Here is a 14830-nt window from a genome sequence, read left to right as displayed (position 1 = left end):
CAATCAGCGTATTGTGCAAAACTGATATCAGCCTTCAAGGCACGCGATCTGCCCGGTAAAGCGAATTCGAGCGGGATATTGATTGCGGGCATATAATATCAATTTTGATTTGTCAAAAGTACAAACTTCACATCAAGCTCGATTTAGATTATTGTGCGTTTGCTATAGACTATAGAATTACTTTGCGCATAATTTCAAAATTCCGAATAAATCGCTTGTGGCATACTTGCGAGACGTGAATGGCACACCGGTGGAGAACCACTGTGATAGGGGCTATGGTCATTTCGTCGGGCAGAGATAAATGAGGACTGAAAATAATTTCGGGTTTGCTTTCTTGAGTTCCGATTTAGTGTCAGTGTGTTACTTGATTGAAATATGCTACCTCACCGGAAGACGTCAATGAAATACGCTTATATACAGAAATCAGATACCCGGATTTCTGGATTTCTCATATTAGCGATTTTGGTGCGTTGTTGCCCTACAGACAAACATGATTTTGCGCGTTTGAATTCTGCATGGTTGCTTGAGTGTAATTTCACGTCGTTCACCACTAGACTATCGCGCAGACTAGATGTAGTTAGTTGTTTTGAGAATATGAGTACCGATTCTCTCTTAAATTTCGAGACTTGATAATACCTTGCTTTCGAGAAATTAACAACATATAAATGTATGAGGTCTATGTAAGACTGCAAGATGGAAGCTTGTTTAGTGCTGAATTTCTTTTGTCGCTGGAAGTATACCATGCATAGAGTGGTCCGAAGTTTAGGTGGAAAGAATTTCCACTAAATATGCTATAATGACGTGAAAAATTATGATATATGAAAAAAGTCCATAGTGCATGACCTACCGAGGTTCGTCTGTGAACGCGAACTTCCAAATTTCTGTGGTTAACACGCGAACCTGAACCTCAGGATCCATCATTCCTAGTAAATATAGGATCGCCACACAAGCGAATGGTTCGTTAGTTCATTACCGGAACATTACATAATAAAACTCCTCCTATAAGATCCGATATACAATTATAAATGCACTAGAGATCAAACTGGTTCTGGCCTGGTTCCCTGACACTGAAGGCATCCGCGGCAACGGAAAAGCATATGAAATCGCACGGAGAGCAGCCCTGATGCCACTCGCACGTGATGAAACCCTCCAGCAAAAATAACTATGAAGGAAATGAAATCCCTCATTGCCGATATATGTCGGAAAAAGTGGATAGATCACATGAATGCCAATGACAACGACGCAATATAGAAATTTTATTGGAGTTATCAGGGACATGAACCAAGAGAAGCCGGAATTCTAATTAGATTGCAGACTGGTCATTCCACAGAATAAAATGTCACCAAAATGGCCTTTGTGATTTATGCCGAATCGAAGAAACGTGGAACATTTCCTTCTCCGTTGCCCTAAGTATGACCGTGCCAGGATGAATCTAATTCAGACCGCCGAGCGAATACAGTACCACTAACGCCAGAGTATACCTACTAACAGATGAACATACCATATGGCCAGTCATCGAATTCACGATATCAAGTGGAAGGGTTATATAAAGAGTTGTAAACCATTGAGATAGTACAAGAGTCAATATTGCCAGGTATCGTCCGGGGGTAAAAAGCCGAGTAGCCAAGCCCCATTTCCTCCTAATACCTATCTACTAGTACCGAGCGGATCGACAAATTCCCTCTTTCAATTCTCTGGTCCGGCTCCGATACGCTCCGGCCGTATCAGGAAAAAGTATTGATCCGGCTCCGGCCGAAAATGAAAAAGTTCGACCCGAAATCCGGCCCAACACGGTACGGTGGTTCCATGAATTTATACATTTATATGGCTCGTTCATTTTCGCACTGGCTTGGCGGTTACTTGAGTGTGGTTGGTTGGTAGTTATTTAGTTACAAACGTCATGCTTATCCATAAAGATTCCAGCCGTATCGAAAAAGTACTGATCCGGCTCCGATCCGTTTCCGCCAAAATTGAAAAAAATCCGACAGGATATCCAATCCGGCTCCGGTCCATGCTTCGCACTACTATCTACCTACACAATAAAACGATATATGTGAACTTGAACAACATCAAATACCGCGTTACATTACCGTGCTATCAAAATACCGTTACACCGGAACTGCGGTAAGGACACTGCGCTTAGTGAAACGCAAATATAACTAGAGCAGCAGATGAAAAAATAATAAGACAATCCGTATTGGGACCAATCGACTGCATGCCAGTCTAAAGACATGCGAATCAACGAAAGTGAGCAGTGAGCACGCATGGGGCCTGTCCCAGCCCAAATGTTAAGGACCTCCATATGCAGTTGATGAGTCATAACACAACAACTGTTGCATAGAGTTTATTATTGCATAATACCTTCGGCTGAGCAGACAACATTGCGCTCGCCGAGGCAACACGAGTTGACGAGCGAGGCATCGTCGATATTACATATATACCTGTCATAGGGGTCGGTATTGAGCACAGTTGCTAATATTTTGCGCTTGTTGATGAGTAGTCGTTGACATGTGATGGCTGGGCTAACAAGTTCGGACGTTTTTGCCTCACGATTTCACACGATCTCTGTTCGAAGATTTCAAACAGATTTGGCGAAGTCATACCTCGTCATCATTATCTGCCTCCTCATTAGATACACACTTATTATCAATCTCATTCGTGGTACTTTCCGTTTGAATGTTAGGCGCAGTCTTTTTCACGACAAGGACGCCCACCGCGGACAGCAGAGACAGCACCCCGCTTGCATAGAAGGGAGATCGATACGAGCCGGTGGCATCTACGATTCTTCCTACCACCGGCGGTATGGTGGCGGAAAAGATTCCGAGTGATAGCGACCGCAAACCTAGTGCCGTAATGATGGTTTTCGTTCCGAAGAATTCCGTCATTAACGTCACGGATAATGCTCCCCGGCAACCAATGCACACCTGTAGAATACATAAATGTATATAGCAGCCAGCCGCATTCAAAGTAGTCACCGTTTCTGAGTAGAAACGAAGGTAACGTCGTAAACTACTTCTAATGGAAGTCGATAATGAAGATCTGAATAGCATTCAGATCAGTAGTCTCAAAATAAAGATTTGGCCGTGGGATCGCATACCTTTAGCAGTTAATCGGTGCTGGCATCATTCGAAATTGCATGAAGCATCTTTGTGACTAACGCAAAACGATTAATAACACTACGAATCGACCGAATCTTCGAAGATGTATTCAGTTACCGTAATGAAGGGGCTACTTGACGCAACTCGTATGGCAATTTTACTCATAAAGGTTATGCAAACCCATCGCAATACGATTTTCTACTTTGTAAAATCCAGATTCTTAGAAGTAAATAGATTTACTTGAATAACTGTTGAAGGAGGAGTGGAAGTATTGAAATAGCATTAATTGTTCAAGTAGCGCAAGTATCGGCAAAACGTATTTGAGTATCCCGTGATCACCTCTGATAGACACTATATATCGTCGCTAAGCAGTCACAAATATAATTTTAGGCAAAGCGAGGAAGTCACACTTATAGGCGACCTTAACTGATTTCGTTTATTTATTTTTGTCAAGTCCACACACTTTGTGCACTTTGGTATCTGAAAACTAGAGAGTAGTTTTGTGATAAGTTTGCATCATCTACACGAGTGAAACTGCTACAAAGTACGGCACTAAATAGCCTCTGTATCACGGTAACCGAATATATCTTCGTACCAGGTTGTAACCAAGTCACAAGGTTCCGAGTCACAAGTCAATTGCACTTTAATAGTTTTGACTCGAGTCAAGTCGAGTCATTTTCAATTCACCACCGAGTCAAGTCCGAGTCCAAGTCAGTGAGTATAGGTAAAGGGTCCAGTGCGAGTGTTGTGACTCGGGTCCGAGTCCAAGTAATTATGTACACTGTTCACTTTTGTGTTCAATCCGGTTCAATCCACTTTTTCAACTCTGCTCGAGTGATATAGAATGCCTCGCATTGATAACATCGTGATTTTTCTTGGTCTTAACAGTTTCTGGCCCTATTTTCAAGGACTGATAGACGAAATTCCAATAATGTGGTGACTTTACCATTCTTCGAAGTTACAATAAAATGTCTTCCTTGGCCGTCCTAGTCTCGATTGATATGACTTGGTTAGAGTCGTGCACAATATGACTCGAGTACAAGGCGAGTCAATACAAAAATTAGCTGGAGTCGATTCGAGTCATGTAACGCATTTGAAAAATGAGTTGAGTCATGCCGAATCACCAAAAGAACGTGATCCTAGTCATTACAATCCTGGTCCGAACATAATAATTGTTTGTAGTGTCATTAGTCGCGACTTAGATACATTTATCGATTTTGAGAGAAGCCACCCTGGATTAACTGCTATGAATTAAGCGACCCCGCAACCAAATTTTCTTTCTAAGACCATACCATGGATTTACGACATTACGTCCACTGAAGTAGCAACACTGACCATAGTTTATGCTCCTCTGGTCTCAGGATGTCATGTTGGCCAATCGTTTGATATTCCAATGACCTATTACGAACTATCGTAAACGCAGTAACGAGAGATACTCGAAGATCACAAATATCTGTAGTTCCAAAGGTCATGCATACATCAGCTGACAGAAACTCACCGCGTAAGCCACAGTGACAGCTACAATTCCGTAAATGTTGTCGCAGAGAGTATACGACGCAACGACGCAAGCTTGAATTACCGCTATCCCGGCGAAAACGTACGGACGCACAACTTTGACGCGGCCGATGTGGGAAAGAGATACGAGATAACCCGAAATCGGCCTAAGGCACAAGTCGACGATGGCCATAAGTGACGACAGTGACGCAGCGAGGTAATAGTCAATCCCTTTACTCTGGGTATATCGCACCAGGTATACGCTAACGCACACCATAGCAGCCAAATCAGCACCACTGACGATCATGTAGCATGAGAAACTGACGCTTTTCATGATTTTCAAATCAGAGAGTCTCCATTCCCGTTTTTTCGCCACGCCTGAATTTCTGGTTATCAGCAACGCGTTCGGAATGATGTTAAGGAACAATGCTCCAAGCAGTAGAATCGCCCCTCGCCAGGTGTATTCATCGATCCAAAGCTGAACCAATGGCGACAAAGGTATAGCCAATAATGCACTGCCCATGGTCATGATATTGTTGGCAAGATGCCGCTTTTCTTGGAAGCGCATACCCAGTATAGCGAAGGTGGGAACGGTGCTTAGACCGCAACCAACACCTGTACGAAATTCAAATTGTCAGCGGTTGGCGGACTCAATTGCGTTACAAGGATGGGGAAAAATGAATCACTCATTCTAAATAGAATTGAATAATATTTTTGTCGAATCGAATCGTGTTATTACTAGGGCTGGGGAAATTAGAGTACCCGAGTGATTCGATTCTGAATCACGTATTATGCTTCGAGTCGAGTCGAGTATTGGAGTATCAGTCATTATGACATCATAACAGAATGCAATATGTCAAAGTTCAAATATGTGTCTTTTATGCAACCACAAAGAATACAATACCTGTTATCCATCACATTAACCATATTTAGTATTTTTTCGACCATACCGATTTCATTGCACTTTGTGACAATAATGTTATGGGATGACCATGTCTCTGGAAATGTGGTATTTCCAGTAACATTCGTAGCTTTGTACTGGTACTTTATACCCTGTTTTGTATGCGGCGGTACGGCCAATCAAGGTTTAATGGCTTCCACAGTGGAAAATAGTATCGAAGCTATCATTTTCGTTGATAAACTAACTTTCAGTTGCGAGGAGCGTATAATTTCAGTGCTCGAAAAAAAATCATCTTTTACCACTTGACTCGAATCATTAAAATTAATACTCGATTCAGATTCGAGTACTCGAATCATTGTGCCCAGCCCTAGTTATTACTAATCACAGCTGGCTTCTCTTTTGTCAATCAAAGCGCTATAGACAGCTCTTAATTATAACGAAACTGTAAACTGACATGTATATATGGACCAATCGCACACACGGGTGCCAGTATTACGTCGTGCGTCGAGTCGTCAATGCCTTCAGAAAGAATATTTTTCGCTGTTGGAAATTCCATTACAAGGTTGCATCCGAATTTAAGCGAGTTTCGCAGCGAGGAAGCGCAGGTCAATCGAATGTAAATTCAGAGCGGAAGACATAGTGAGAATCAAATATATTTTGTACTACGAAAAAATGAAATGGACTCAAATTCCCGATAAAGACAAATTACATTGCAAATTCAACTTCGACAGAAATTTAGAAACATGTTATCCCAGACATGAACTCATAACGAATAAAAACTATCAAAAAGTGGCGGTTCGATTCAGGCGAAATTGATCCGATTCGAATCAGCCGCGATTCGATTTTGCAAATCTCTACTGATTGCGCAAATGCTCATAAACAAAATATTCTGTACGCAAACAATGACAGCTTACATATAGTTCACAGGAGTCATATTCGTCACGTCATCACATTTTTTGCTTAACAAGACAAACTAGGCGTCACATAAATGAAGGAATACATGCATCATCTAAACTTGTTCTTTAGCTATTTCCCCGGCCGTCAGATTATATATTAGAGTCACGTTTTATTGGCACTATTTTTAATTAATAAACAGCGACAACCGACGAAAAGGTAATTACAGAAACTCAGTCGAGAAGTTGGTATATACAGCGTATGCCAAGTTACTCACCTATCATGAGGGAAGACACGTATACTATTGGCAGGTATTTAGCCACTGAGCAAATTATAGCACCCAAACCAGCGAAGATCCCACCAGCAATCAAGGTATTTCGAAATCCAAAGCGATTTGATAAGGTGCTTGCAAATGGACCTTAACGCAAAGAGATAATTAAAATACAACGGACACAGTTGAGACTAATTCATACCGGACGCGAAGAATGAGCCGTAAAGCAGCGACATGAAGAGCGAGGATTGCTGTGCACTGGCGCTAAGGTCTTGTTGTAGCTCGATAAAAAACGGACCAATGCTTTTGACTTGGCCCATTGTGAAAGCGTTAATCCCGAACGCAGCAGCGACGACAACTACATCTTCGAGGCTTGTTCCGAACATACCGATAAACTGTTTGACAGCCTAAGCTGCACTACACGAAATTCTATTTCTTGTAGATTCCATGACAGCTACGACCGACTACCGCCAATTGCATGGCTACCATACTACAAAATGCGCTTCTAATTTCCATTCCTTTCGACAAATGCACACGCAGTAGGTAGGTACGGTCGATATGGTAAACAACAGGTTAACGAGGCTTCACGGATGAAGAAACTCAGCTGATTGCCGAAGTATAATGTACATTACAATGCAAAACATGCATGTCGCTCTCCAATCATTCAACCGATCCTATTTCATTGCATATATTCCCGATTATTTCAGCAGTGTTCATTACACAATACCCACATGTTTGTGACTGACTGATCGACATGCTTTAGTACCACATTTCAAAATATCACAATATCGCGTAAATAAGACAATGAAGCAAAGTAACTAAGCCGAGTCGCAAATCCACCCATAAAACGCAAAACTCCTACCCCAAATCATTTCAGAATAATTACGTCTACACACAGGGCTGTAATGACTTGAGACGATAATTCTATAAATTACAAGTCATACAATAAACTACGTACTCTTGCGTAACGCCTGTTGTCATTATATTGCCTTCAACATGAATTTTGCCAGCTTTGTGACTCGGGTAAGATAAATCGCTTGTAAGTCAAATGTATTTAATTCCATCAATAGAAAAATAGAAGTCGTATAACTCCTTTGTTCCTACTAATGGTGCCTGGATTTCCCCTAGCAAAAAGTCTAGCACCAATCAGGATTACGGAAAATCGATCGAAAATATAGTTGGGATATCGATTCTCAGATCGTTCCTTGTCGCAAAATAGAATCTATTTCAGCGTCTAGCAAAAACTTCTGTAGCTTTACTTTTTGTTATCTATATCCTCTACCGACTTCTGTCCAATGCCTCTGTGTACGATCACTACAAATGTAGCCGAAACGAGAGATATAACTGCACTGCCATAAAATGGTAGATTGTATGAACCCGTGGCGTTGACACCCATGCCAAACAAGGTTGGCATTGAGGCGCAAAACACGCCTTCTATCAAAGCTCGCAATCCCAAAGTGGTCTCTAGTGTGTCTTTTCCGAAAAAGTCTACCGCCAACGTAGTTGCTAATGCTCCACGAATGCCGACGCTAACCTGCGAAATAATGAAGTAGCAAATTGGTATATTACACTGTAGATAAATGGGTGAAAATAAGTGCATTTACAAATTTTCCACAATAACGCCGGGTATGATGTGCTCAGTAGCCTAACGACGGTCTTGTACGCTATTGGAGTTCTGAAGTAGGTCCTTCTTACTTGGACTACTTACCCACGGAGTAATGTTAGCTGCTTCCAGTTCTACTTTAAAGTGTTTGGTTGAAGAAGCTTAATTTTTACACTTAGGATTTTGTCGACTAGAAGGAAGATTAGTGATATATGCCGGCATTCCTTGTTTGAGTGATATTGCTATGAATAACAACTGGCAGAACGAGACCCCTCAATACCGTATTTAAATATATTTTTGAATTTTGCACCCTTTGGAGTGTCATTGTTAGCCATTTTTCGCTAGTTCGGTAATATGGACCCTGCAATTTCGTAAGCGGATACGGCCGATTCACTGCTAATATTAAGCCACACATCGACCAAATATACTTCGTGACACAACTGACTTGAGTACATTCTAGATCTTCAGTTTTTAGATCTAATTGAAGTAGTTTACAAATGTCATTGATTTGATGTCGTTAATTTTACTTGTAATTGAATGGGAACTCATGACGTTACAACTACTTATATACTTGAGCAGCAGCGCTGACTACCTTGAACACCTCTGAGTGGGGTGAATATCAAACCATCGGTATTTTCTGATACCGAAACGGTATACTACATCGGGCCTACGATAAATTTATTGTAGGCATCGCCCACACCCATGCCAATGAGCGAAAACGGGTCAAATACAGCAATTCATATGGAGATATATCCCAGGAGTGTAGTGAGCTCTATTTGCGTGTAGCAATAAATCGCGCGAAACGCGAAGAAAAAAAATTTGAAATTCAAGACAATTACCCAGAAATATTCTATTTTATTATTGTTGCGAATAGAATTTTGGTCCCGCACCTTCTTGCTTACTATACCCCGAATTAAGTGTTTTGCGCTGCTCGGGTGCGGAATGCAGTTAGGATCCTGCTTAGATGTTCTTGCATCAGTACGATCGCGTTGGATAGTTTTTGTTATAATATCCTTTACATATTCCGTAACTTCCAGTGACCTCATGGACCCCCCGGAAACCCATCCTGGGCCACAGGTTGGGAACCGCAGAGGTAAAAACTTATAGGAACATTATAATGAAAAATATATCAATAGTTACCGAAAAGACAACGCAGAGACACTGACTTGCTCCCAGACTGTTTGTAAAAGTCAATCCGACCGCCGCGATCCCTTGAATCAAACAAGTGATTGCGAAAACATACGGCCTCACCACTGGTATCGGTCCGATATGCGTCATTGAAGTCAACAATCCGGAGACAGGCATGATGAACAATACAGGAAATGAAAGCAAGGACGCCATCGATGCTGCTGAAACGTCGCCGTAGCCTTTGTACTGTCCGAAGCGAACCAAAAAGATGCCAAAAACCACCAAGGAGGATATGTGACATGCGCATGTAATTAAGTAGCAGATAAATTTCCAGTCCTTTAGCATGCCCAACTGCAGGCTATTTCCATTCTCTATCTGCTTTTCCTTGTTTTGATCGTTCACAGTGAGTAGCATACCGAACGGAATAATATTAAGGAATATTCCTCCGATGATAAGCATAGAGCCACGCCACGTGTAATCGGTGTTCCATACTGTTATGAGAATTGGAAGAATTGTAGCAGCAAAGCAATTACCCATTGAAGCTACACTGTATACGAAAGATCTCTTTTTGGAAAATCGGCGCCCGAGCACCGTATATAACGGCACATTACCCAATCCGCAACCGCCACCTGGATAAACCGAAGTGTAGTGTATTTAATTTCCTGCAACATGCACTATACTCTTTAACTTACCGATTATAGGTGCGAGCACTTGTACAGTGACGATTGACTTGGCGAAACTACACGAAATGGCTCCTGCGGCAGCGGCTGCTGCTCCAATCAAAATCGTTTTCCTAAATCCTAGTCGATGGGAGAGTACTCCAGCGACTGGGCCTGTTTGGAAGAACAACGACGGCTGTTAGTTCAGATTTAGTTCGATGTCGTTTGAATTTGGAATAAACCAACTGATATTTCTTAATATCAGATTAAGGTTACAGTTATCAAGTATTTGAACAGCTTCTTGGAGGTACAGAACTTCAATATACAATTGAATATAATATTCAGTTATCAAGTAGTATGCGCCCCCCTCCCAATCAGTATCAACATATTGAGGTCACCCTGGGGAATTAATAACAGAGAACGGCAATTTAGCATAACAAGCATAAAGGCTACATAATACCATACAAGCCCTAACTCCAGTGCGTATCTTTGCTTTGCAAGTACCGAAAGTGAACTTGGCTTATAGGCTAGGTCCAGAGGTGGTCAGTTACGAAATACTTCTACATATTCGAATGATCAAGTAGTTTTCCTACTTGAAGTACTTACTCACGTAAGTCTAATAATAAGCATTATATATTTCTACTCACATATGCCACCGCCCGATTCGAAATGTAAACCATAGAACTGGCCAAATTGATATCAGTGAGACAATCAAATTATTGGACATATATAGTGATACTTTGGTTACGATGTATAGTGTTGCTACGCGGAAATTATTCTATTACGCTACTGTATCTCTTTGTACCAAGGTATATAAGCTCATATCGCAGCACCAAAATGCAGAATGTGCAATGTGAAACACTTCTTTTTCGCTGTCTTTTGTGTTCACTCTGACTAAACCGTTCTATACAGTCGTACCTGCAGCATAATATGACCCGAGTATCAGGGAGGGCACCAATGACGATTGCGCTGCGGATGCTTGAAGATTGTTCTGGAATTGTATAAAAAATGGTCCAAAACTACGCAAGGGTCCCAATGCGCATGCGTTCACGCAGAAGGCGGCCAGTACCAAAGCGATGTCCGATAGTTTGAGTCGGGACATTTCGTTCTCGTAAACTTGCTGTTGCGGTACACTGACAAGCCGATCATTTAAAATACACTTTGTTCCCCCTGTATACAAGACACCGTGATGAATCTTTCGTCAAGTAATATGCTCCAATCGTTTTTATCAGGTTAAATTCGTTTCGCACTGGCATTCACGATCTATATCAGGAATGCGGGGAAGTTAACGTAGTGATGACGATAAGCACCTGCCACTCGGGTGGCAATGGCCCGATTCCGTCGGAGGTTTATCTGGGCTCCTCTTCCAACACATTGCCGTTTTTATACGGCGACAAAAAGCCCAGAAAAAGACCCGATGAAACAACGCACTCATAAGGAACGGAGAGAACAGGAAAGAGCCGCGGAATAAAATATTAACATCAAAAACACTGTGACATCGGGTACTAGGTCGAGGTGGGTGCCAGATTTTGGGAGACCGCAACTGGTCGTTCAGCATCCTCCTATCCGATCATTACATCACATCGCATTGTACATTATGTGTGACTTTGATCAGATGAAGATTTAATCTGGCCATTATTGACTATAGATGCGGAATTTTTCTTAGAAAGCACGGCAGATATAAATAACCGATGAAACCACACATTGAGCATGCTCCTATCCGATCATTACATCGCATCGCATTGCACATTGCGTGTGACTTTGATCAGATGAAGATTTAATCTGACGATTATCGACTATAGATGCGTAACTTTTCCTAAAAAGCAAGCCATATAGAAATAACCGATGAAACCACACATTGAGCAAAAAAAGCGTGTATTCACACCAAAAGGTGGTGCGTACGAAAACAGAGCCTTTATACCTCAGAACATTCTGAGACCCTATTCTCGGCGTGCGATCGAATATATCACCCCACTTGTTACCGCCTGAACAGTATTTCCCAATTTGTGTGTTTCATATTATTAATTAGGGCTCGGTTTATTCCAATCATCATTATTATCAATTGGCGTTTTCTTTCTCTGTATATATTCAATCGAGACGGTTCTGATTAATTTATGGCGTAAAGCATTGTTATAAGTCCTGTGCCTACTGCATACCATACTATACGTCTCTACGTTCCTTCGTACTCCATTTTTGCTTATTCTAATTCGTCAGTTTCATTCGGATTAAAATGTTGTGTTTGATTTATACCGCAGTATCATTCTCAGGTAATTTTGTTTTCGAGCACCATTTTTGGTTGTCGATACAGCACGCTCTTCTAGCTAACAGTGCACGGGCCGCACAATAATAGACTTTCTAGTAGTCGTGGACTTCGAAAGTTTGCAAATTCGCAGCGCGGTGAAATATTGTGCAATCGTCTTTCGCGAACCGGTGGCGCACTTATGCACTGTAAGATTGCGAAAAAACCTTCCTCCGACTGAGGTAGCTGTAATTATAGGGTTGCATTTAAAACAAAAATCAATTTAATACAAACATTTTTAAAACAATGCCTTTGTTTAAAACATGATTTTATTGTGTTTTTTTAAGCTATGACGTCACGAATATTTAATTGTGGCGACATAGTGGATTGACACTGACAATTGAAAATCCAGGGTAAATATAGCTCCTTTGACGAAGTATCTACGTACCATAGCTGTTGAACCGACTATTTCGTGGGTTCCAACTATCCCATACCGTATACGTCGGTTATATCGGGTGGTAATTTTTGGAAAGTATTTACATGATTATGGCATGATTTTACAACTAAAAAACACATAATTCTTAAAAGGCCTCTGTTTAAAACGCTATGTTTAAAACATGTTTTAAACAGTGTTTTAAACAACCATTTGTTTTAAATTCAACCGTATAGCTGTAATGTATTTTTCATACGCAGTACATTGCTATACGTAGCCTGATCTTGTAGAGTGCTAACGTAATAAGAAACAATCAACTATACCTAATTAAGTTATCTATATTTGCGAATGCGATGTTAAGAATATCTGCCTCTTCAATCATGAACCTCACCGTTCTCACTGCTACATCCCATAGTGAACAAACGACACCATAATAAATAATGACCTAGGGTGAAAATTCCATACATGCATGGCAACAATACGCAACAAGTCCATTCCAACAGTTGGAGTATGGAACGGTGACTTCAGCAAATAGAGACTTTATTTGTCTAGGAACAACGAATCTATGCATTTACCGTCACTAACCTGGTGAACCCGTACGCTAATCCGCAAGCATTCTGTCTGAGTCACTAAAACAAAATCGACCACACTACCAATCTAGTTATTCCAATACAATAGTTTTTAACGTTTACTCACCTGGAGAGACCTTACGCTAATTTACAAGCCATAGTCCAGGGGTCGGCCACCTTTCGTATGCTATGTGCCAAAATACGTCAATGTAAAAATATTACCGACTGGCGTGCCAGACATTTTTAATTTCGCAATAGTTATATTTCTAAGCAAGAAATCCCCCAACCGCTTATCTGAAACTGACGACGGAATCGGTTACGCCAGAGGTTCTTAAAGTTTGGGTCGCCAAGAGTGTAAATTTGGGTCGCTACTGCACCAAAGCTATCGTTTATTACACGTATTATTTGCATAATTGATTGCAAAAAAATGCCGGTTCCAACCAGCACCGTTGCACATCGCAAGACTAAAGCATCCTAACTGTGTCATGCGATATTAGGATGCCGTTTTCTAATAAGTATTAATACGATTGAACTCATGCATATTTTTTTTAAATATATTTATGCACTCAAATAAAAATCTAGAATCCGGTTAAACTAAATCGCGCGAAGCGAGTAGAAAATTTCCAAGATGAAAATAAAATATGCCGCAAAGGAATCTACTTTATTTTTATGTGCGATATAATTATGGGTCACCTTCGATCTTGCCCCTCCTAAATTGCGGTGTCTGGGGTGCGGCAGATCATTTACGGTCCTGAGCTGCAAATTAGTATTAGTGCGCATATAGATTTTCACTGCTTGGTTTGGCGAAATTAATCGCCAATTTAATGATCCAGGGTTCCGCGAGCTTCGAAATTTGCTGCACGGGGCTCGTCATTTATAGAAAAGGTTGGAAACTAGCGCGTGCCACGGGTTGCCGACCCCTGCCATAGTCTATAATGGAATGAAAGAAATAAATCCGTTATTCTGAGCATCTGTGATCAAAATTCCTAGAATTTCAATTATCATCATTAGCGGTGGCGCGGATGCAGTAGAAATTAAATTCAACATAAACCTGATATAAAGTGGGCCCTACGTTACTTCTACTTCTATCTACTAGGTATATCGAAACGGTCGGACGAACCTTATGTCGTCGAAAATTGTGCTGATTGTCGAGACTTTGGCTTAAAATATCTGGAGAAAAAGACAGCCTAAACATCTTGTCGCGGGCAGCGCGAATGGACTGTTTCTGAGCTCCAGTCTATGTCTACTGTCCCGGAAGTCTGTATAACGCTATTTATTTTGACGCTTATCATTGTATTTCAGGGAGTTATTTTTTTAGACGTTTACTAAATACAGCTGACAGTCCAGTTCCTTGCAGGATGCTCACCAACAGATTCAATAAGTGATAGTAATATAGCAAATGTAGAGTACGATATACAATTTATGCGTCATTCGAAATATCCCCAAGTAGCCGGTTAACTAAGAGGCTATAAGTTGCGACCGAGAGATTTATCGTCCCTCACGATACTGTTTTACTATCTGTCTATGATGCGCATATTTAC

The 14830-nt window shown here is 41.1% G+C and overlaps 2 protein-coding genes across 2 annotated transcripts; both read right to left on the bottom strand.

Annotated features, from left to right (window-relative positions):
* Positions 1-2331: 2331 nt before the first annotated feature.
* Positions 2332-7190, bottom strand: LOC145453461 (monocarboxylate transporter 3-like). Its single transcript, XM_080331447.1, has 4 exons — positions 6861-7190; positions 6665-6805; positions 4597-5207; positions 2332-2924 (listed from the first exon to the last, which is right to left on the bottom strand). Exons 1-4 carry the CDS (start codon positions 7042-7044, stop codon positions 2598-2600), a joined length of 1263 nt encoding a protein of 420 aa, XP_080187573.1. The 5' UTR covers positions 7045-7190; the 3' UTR covers positions 2332-2597.
* Positions 7191-7693: 503 nt separating this feature from the next.
* LOC145453462 (monocarboxylate transporter 4-like) lies at positions 7694-13585 on the bottom strand. The gene is made up of 4 exons (XM_080331448.1): positions 10967-13585; positions 10082-10222; positions 9402-10018; positions 7694-8192 (listed from the first exon to the last, which is right to left on the bottom strand). Exons 1-4 carry the CDS (start codon positions 11148-11150, stop codon positions 7914-7916), a joined length of 1221 nt encoding a protein of 406 aa, XP_080187574.1. The 5' UTR covers positions 11151-13585; the 3' UTR covers positions 7694-7913.
* Positions 13586-14830: the final 1245 nt, after the last annotated feature.

The sequence above is a fragment of the Botryllus schlosseri genome, chromosome 13 (assembly GCF_051294905.1).
Source record: "Botryllus schlosseri isolate E-star chromosome 13, Bs_hap1, whole genome shotgun sequence".
Taxonomy (NCBI): domain Eukaryota; kingdom Metazoa; phylum Chordata; class Ascidiacea; order Stolidobranchia; family Styelidae; genus Botryllus; species Botryllus schlosseri.
Note: the sequence above shows the minus strand (reverse complement) of the source record. Positions and strands in the feature narration are given on the sequence as shown.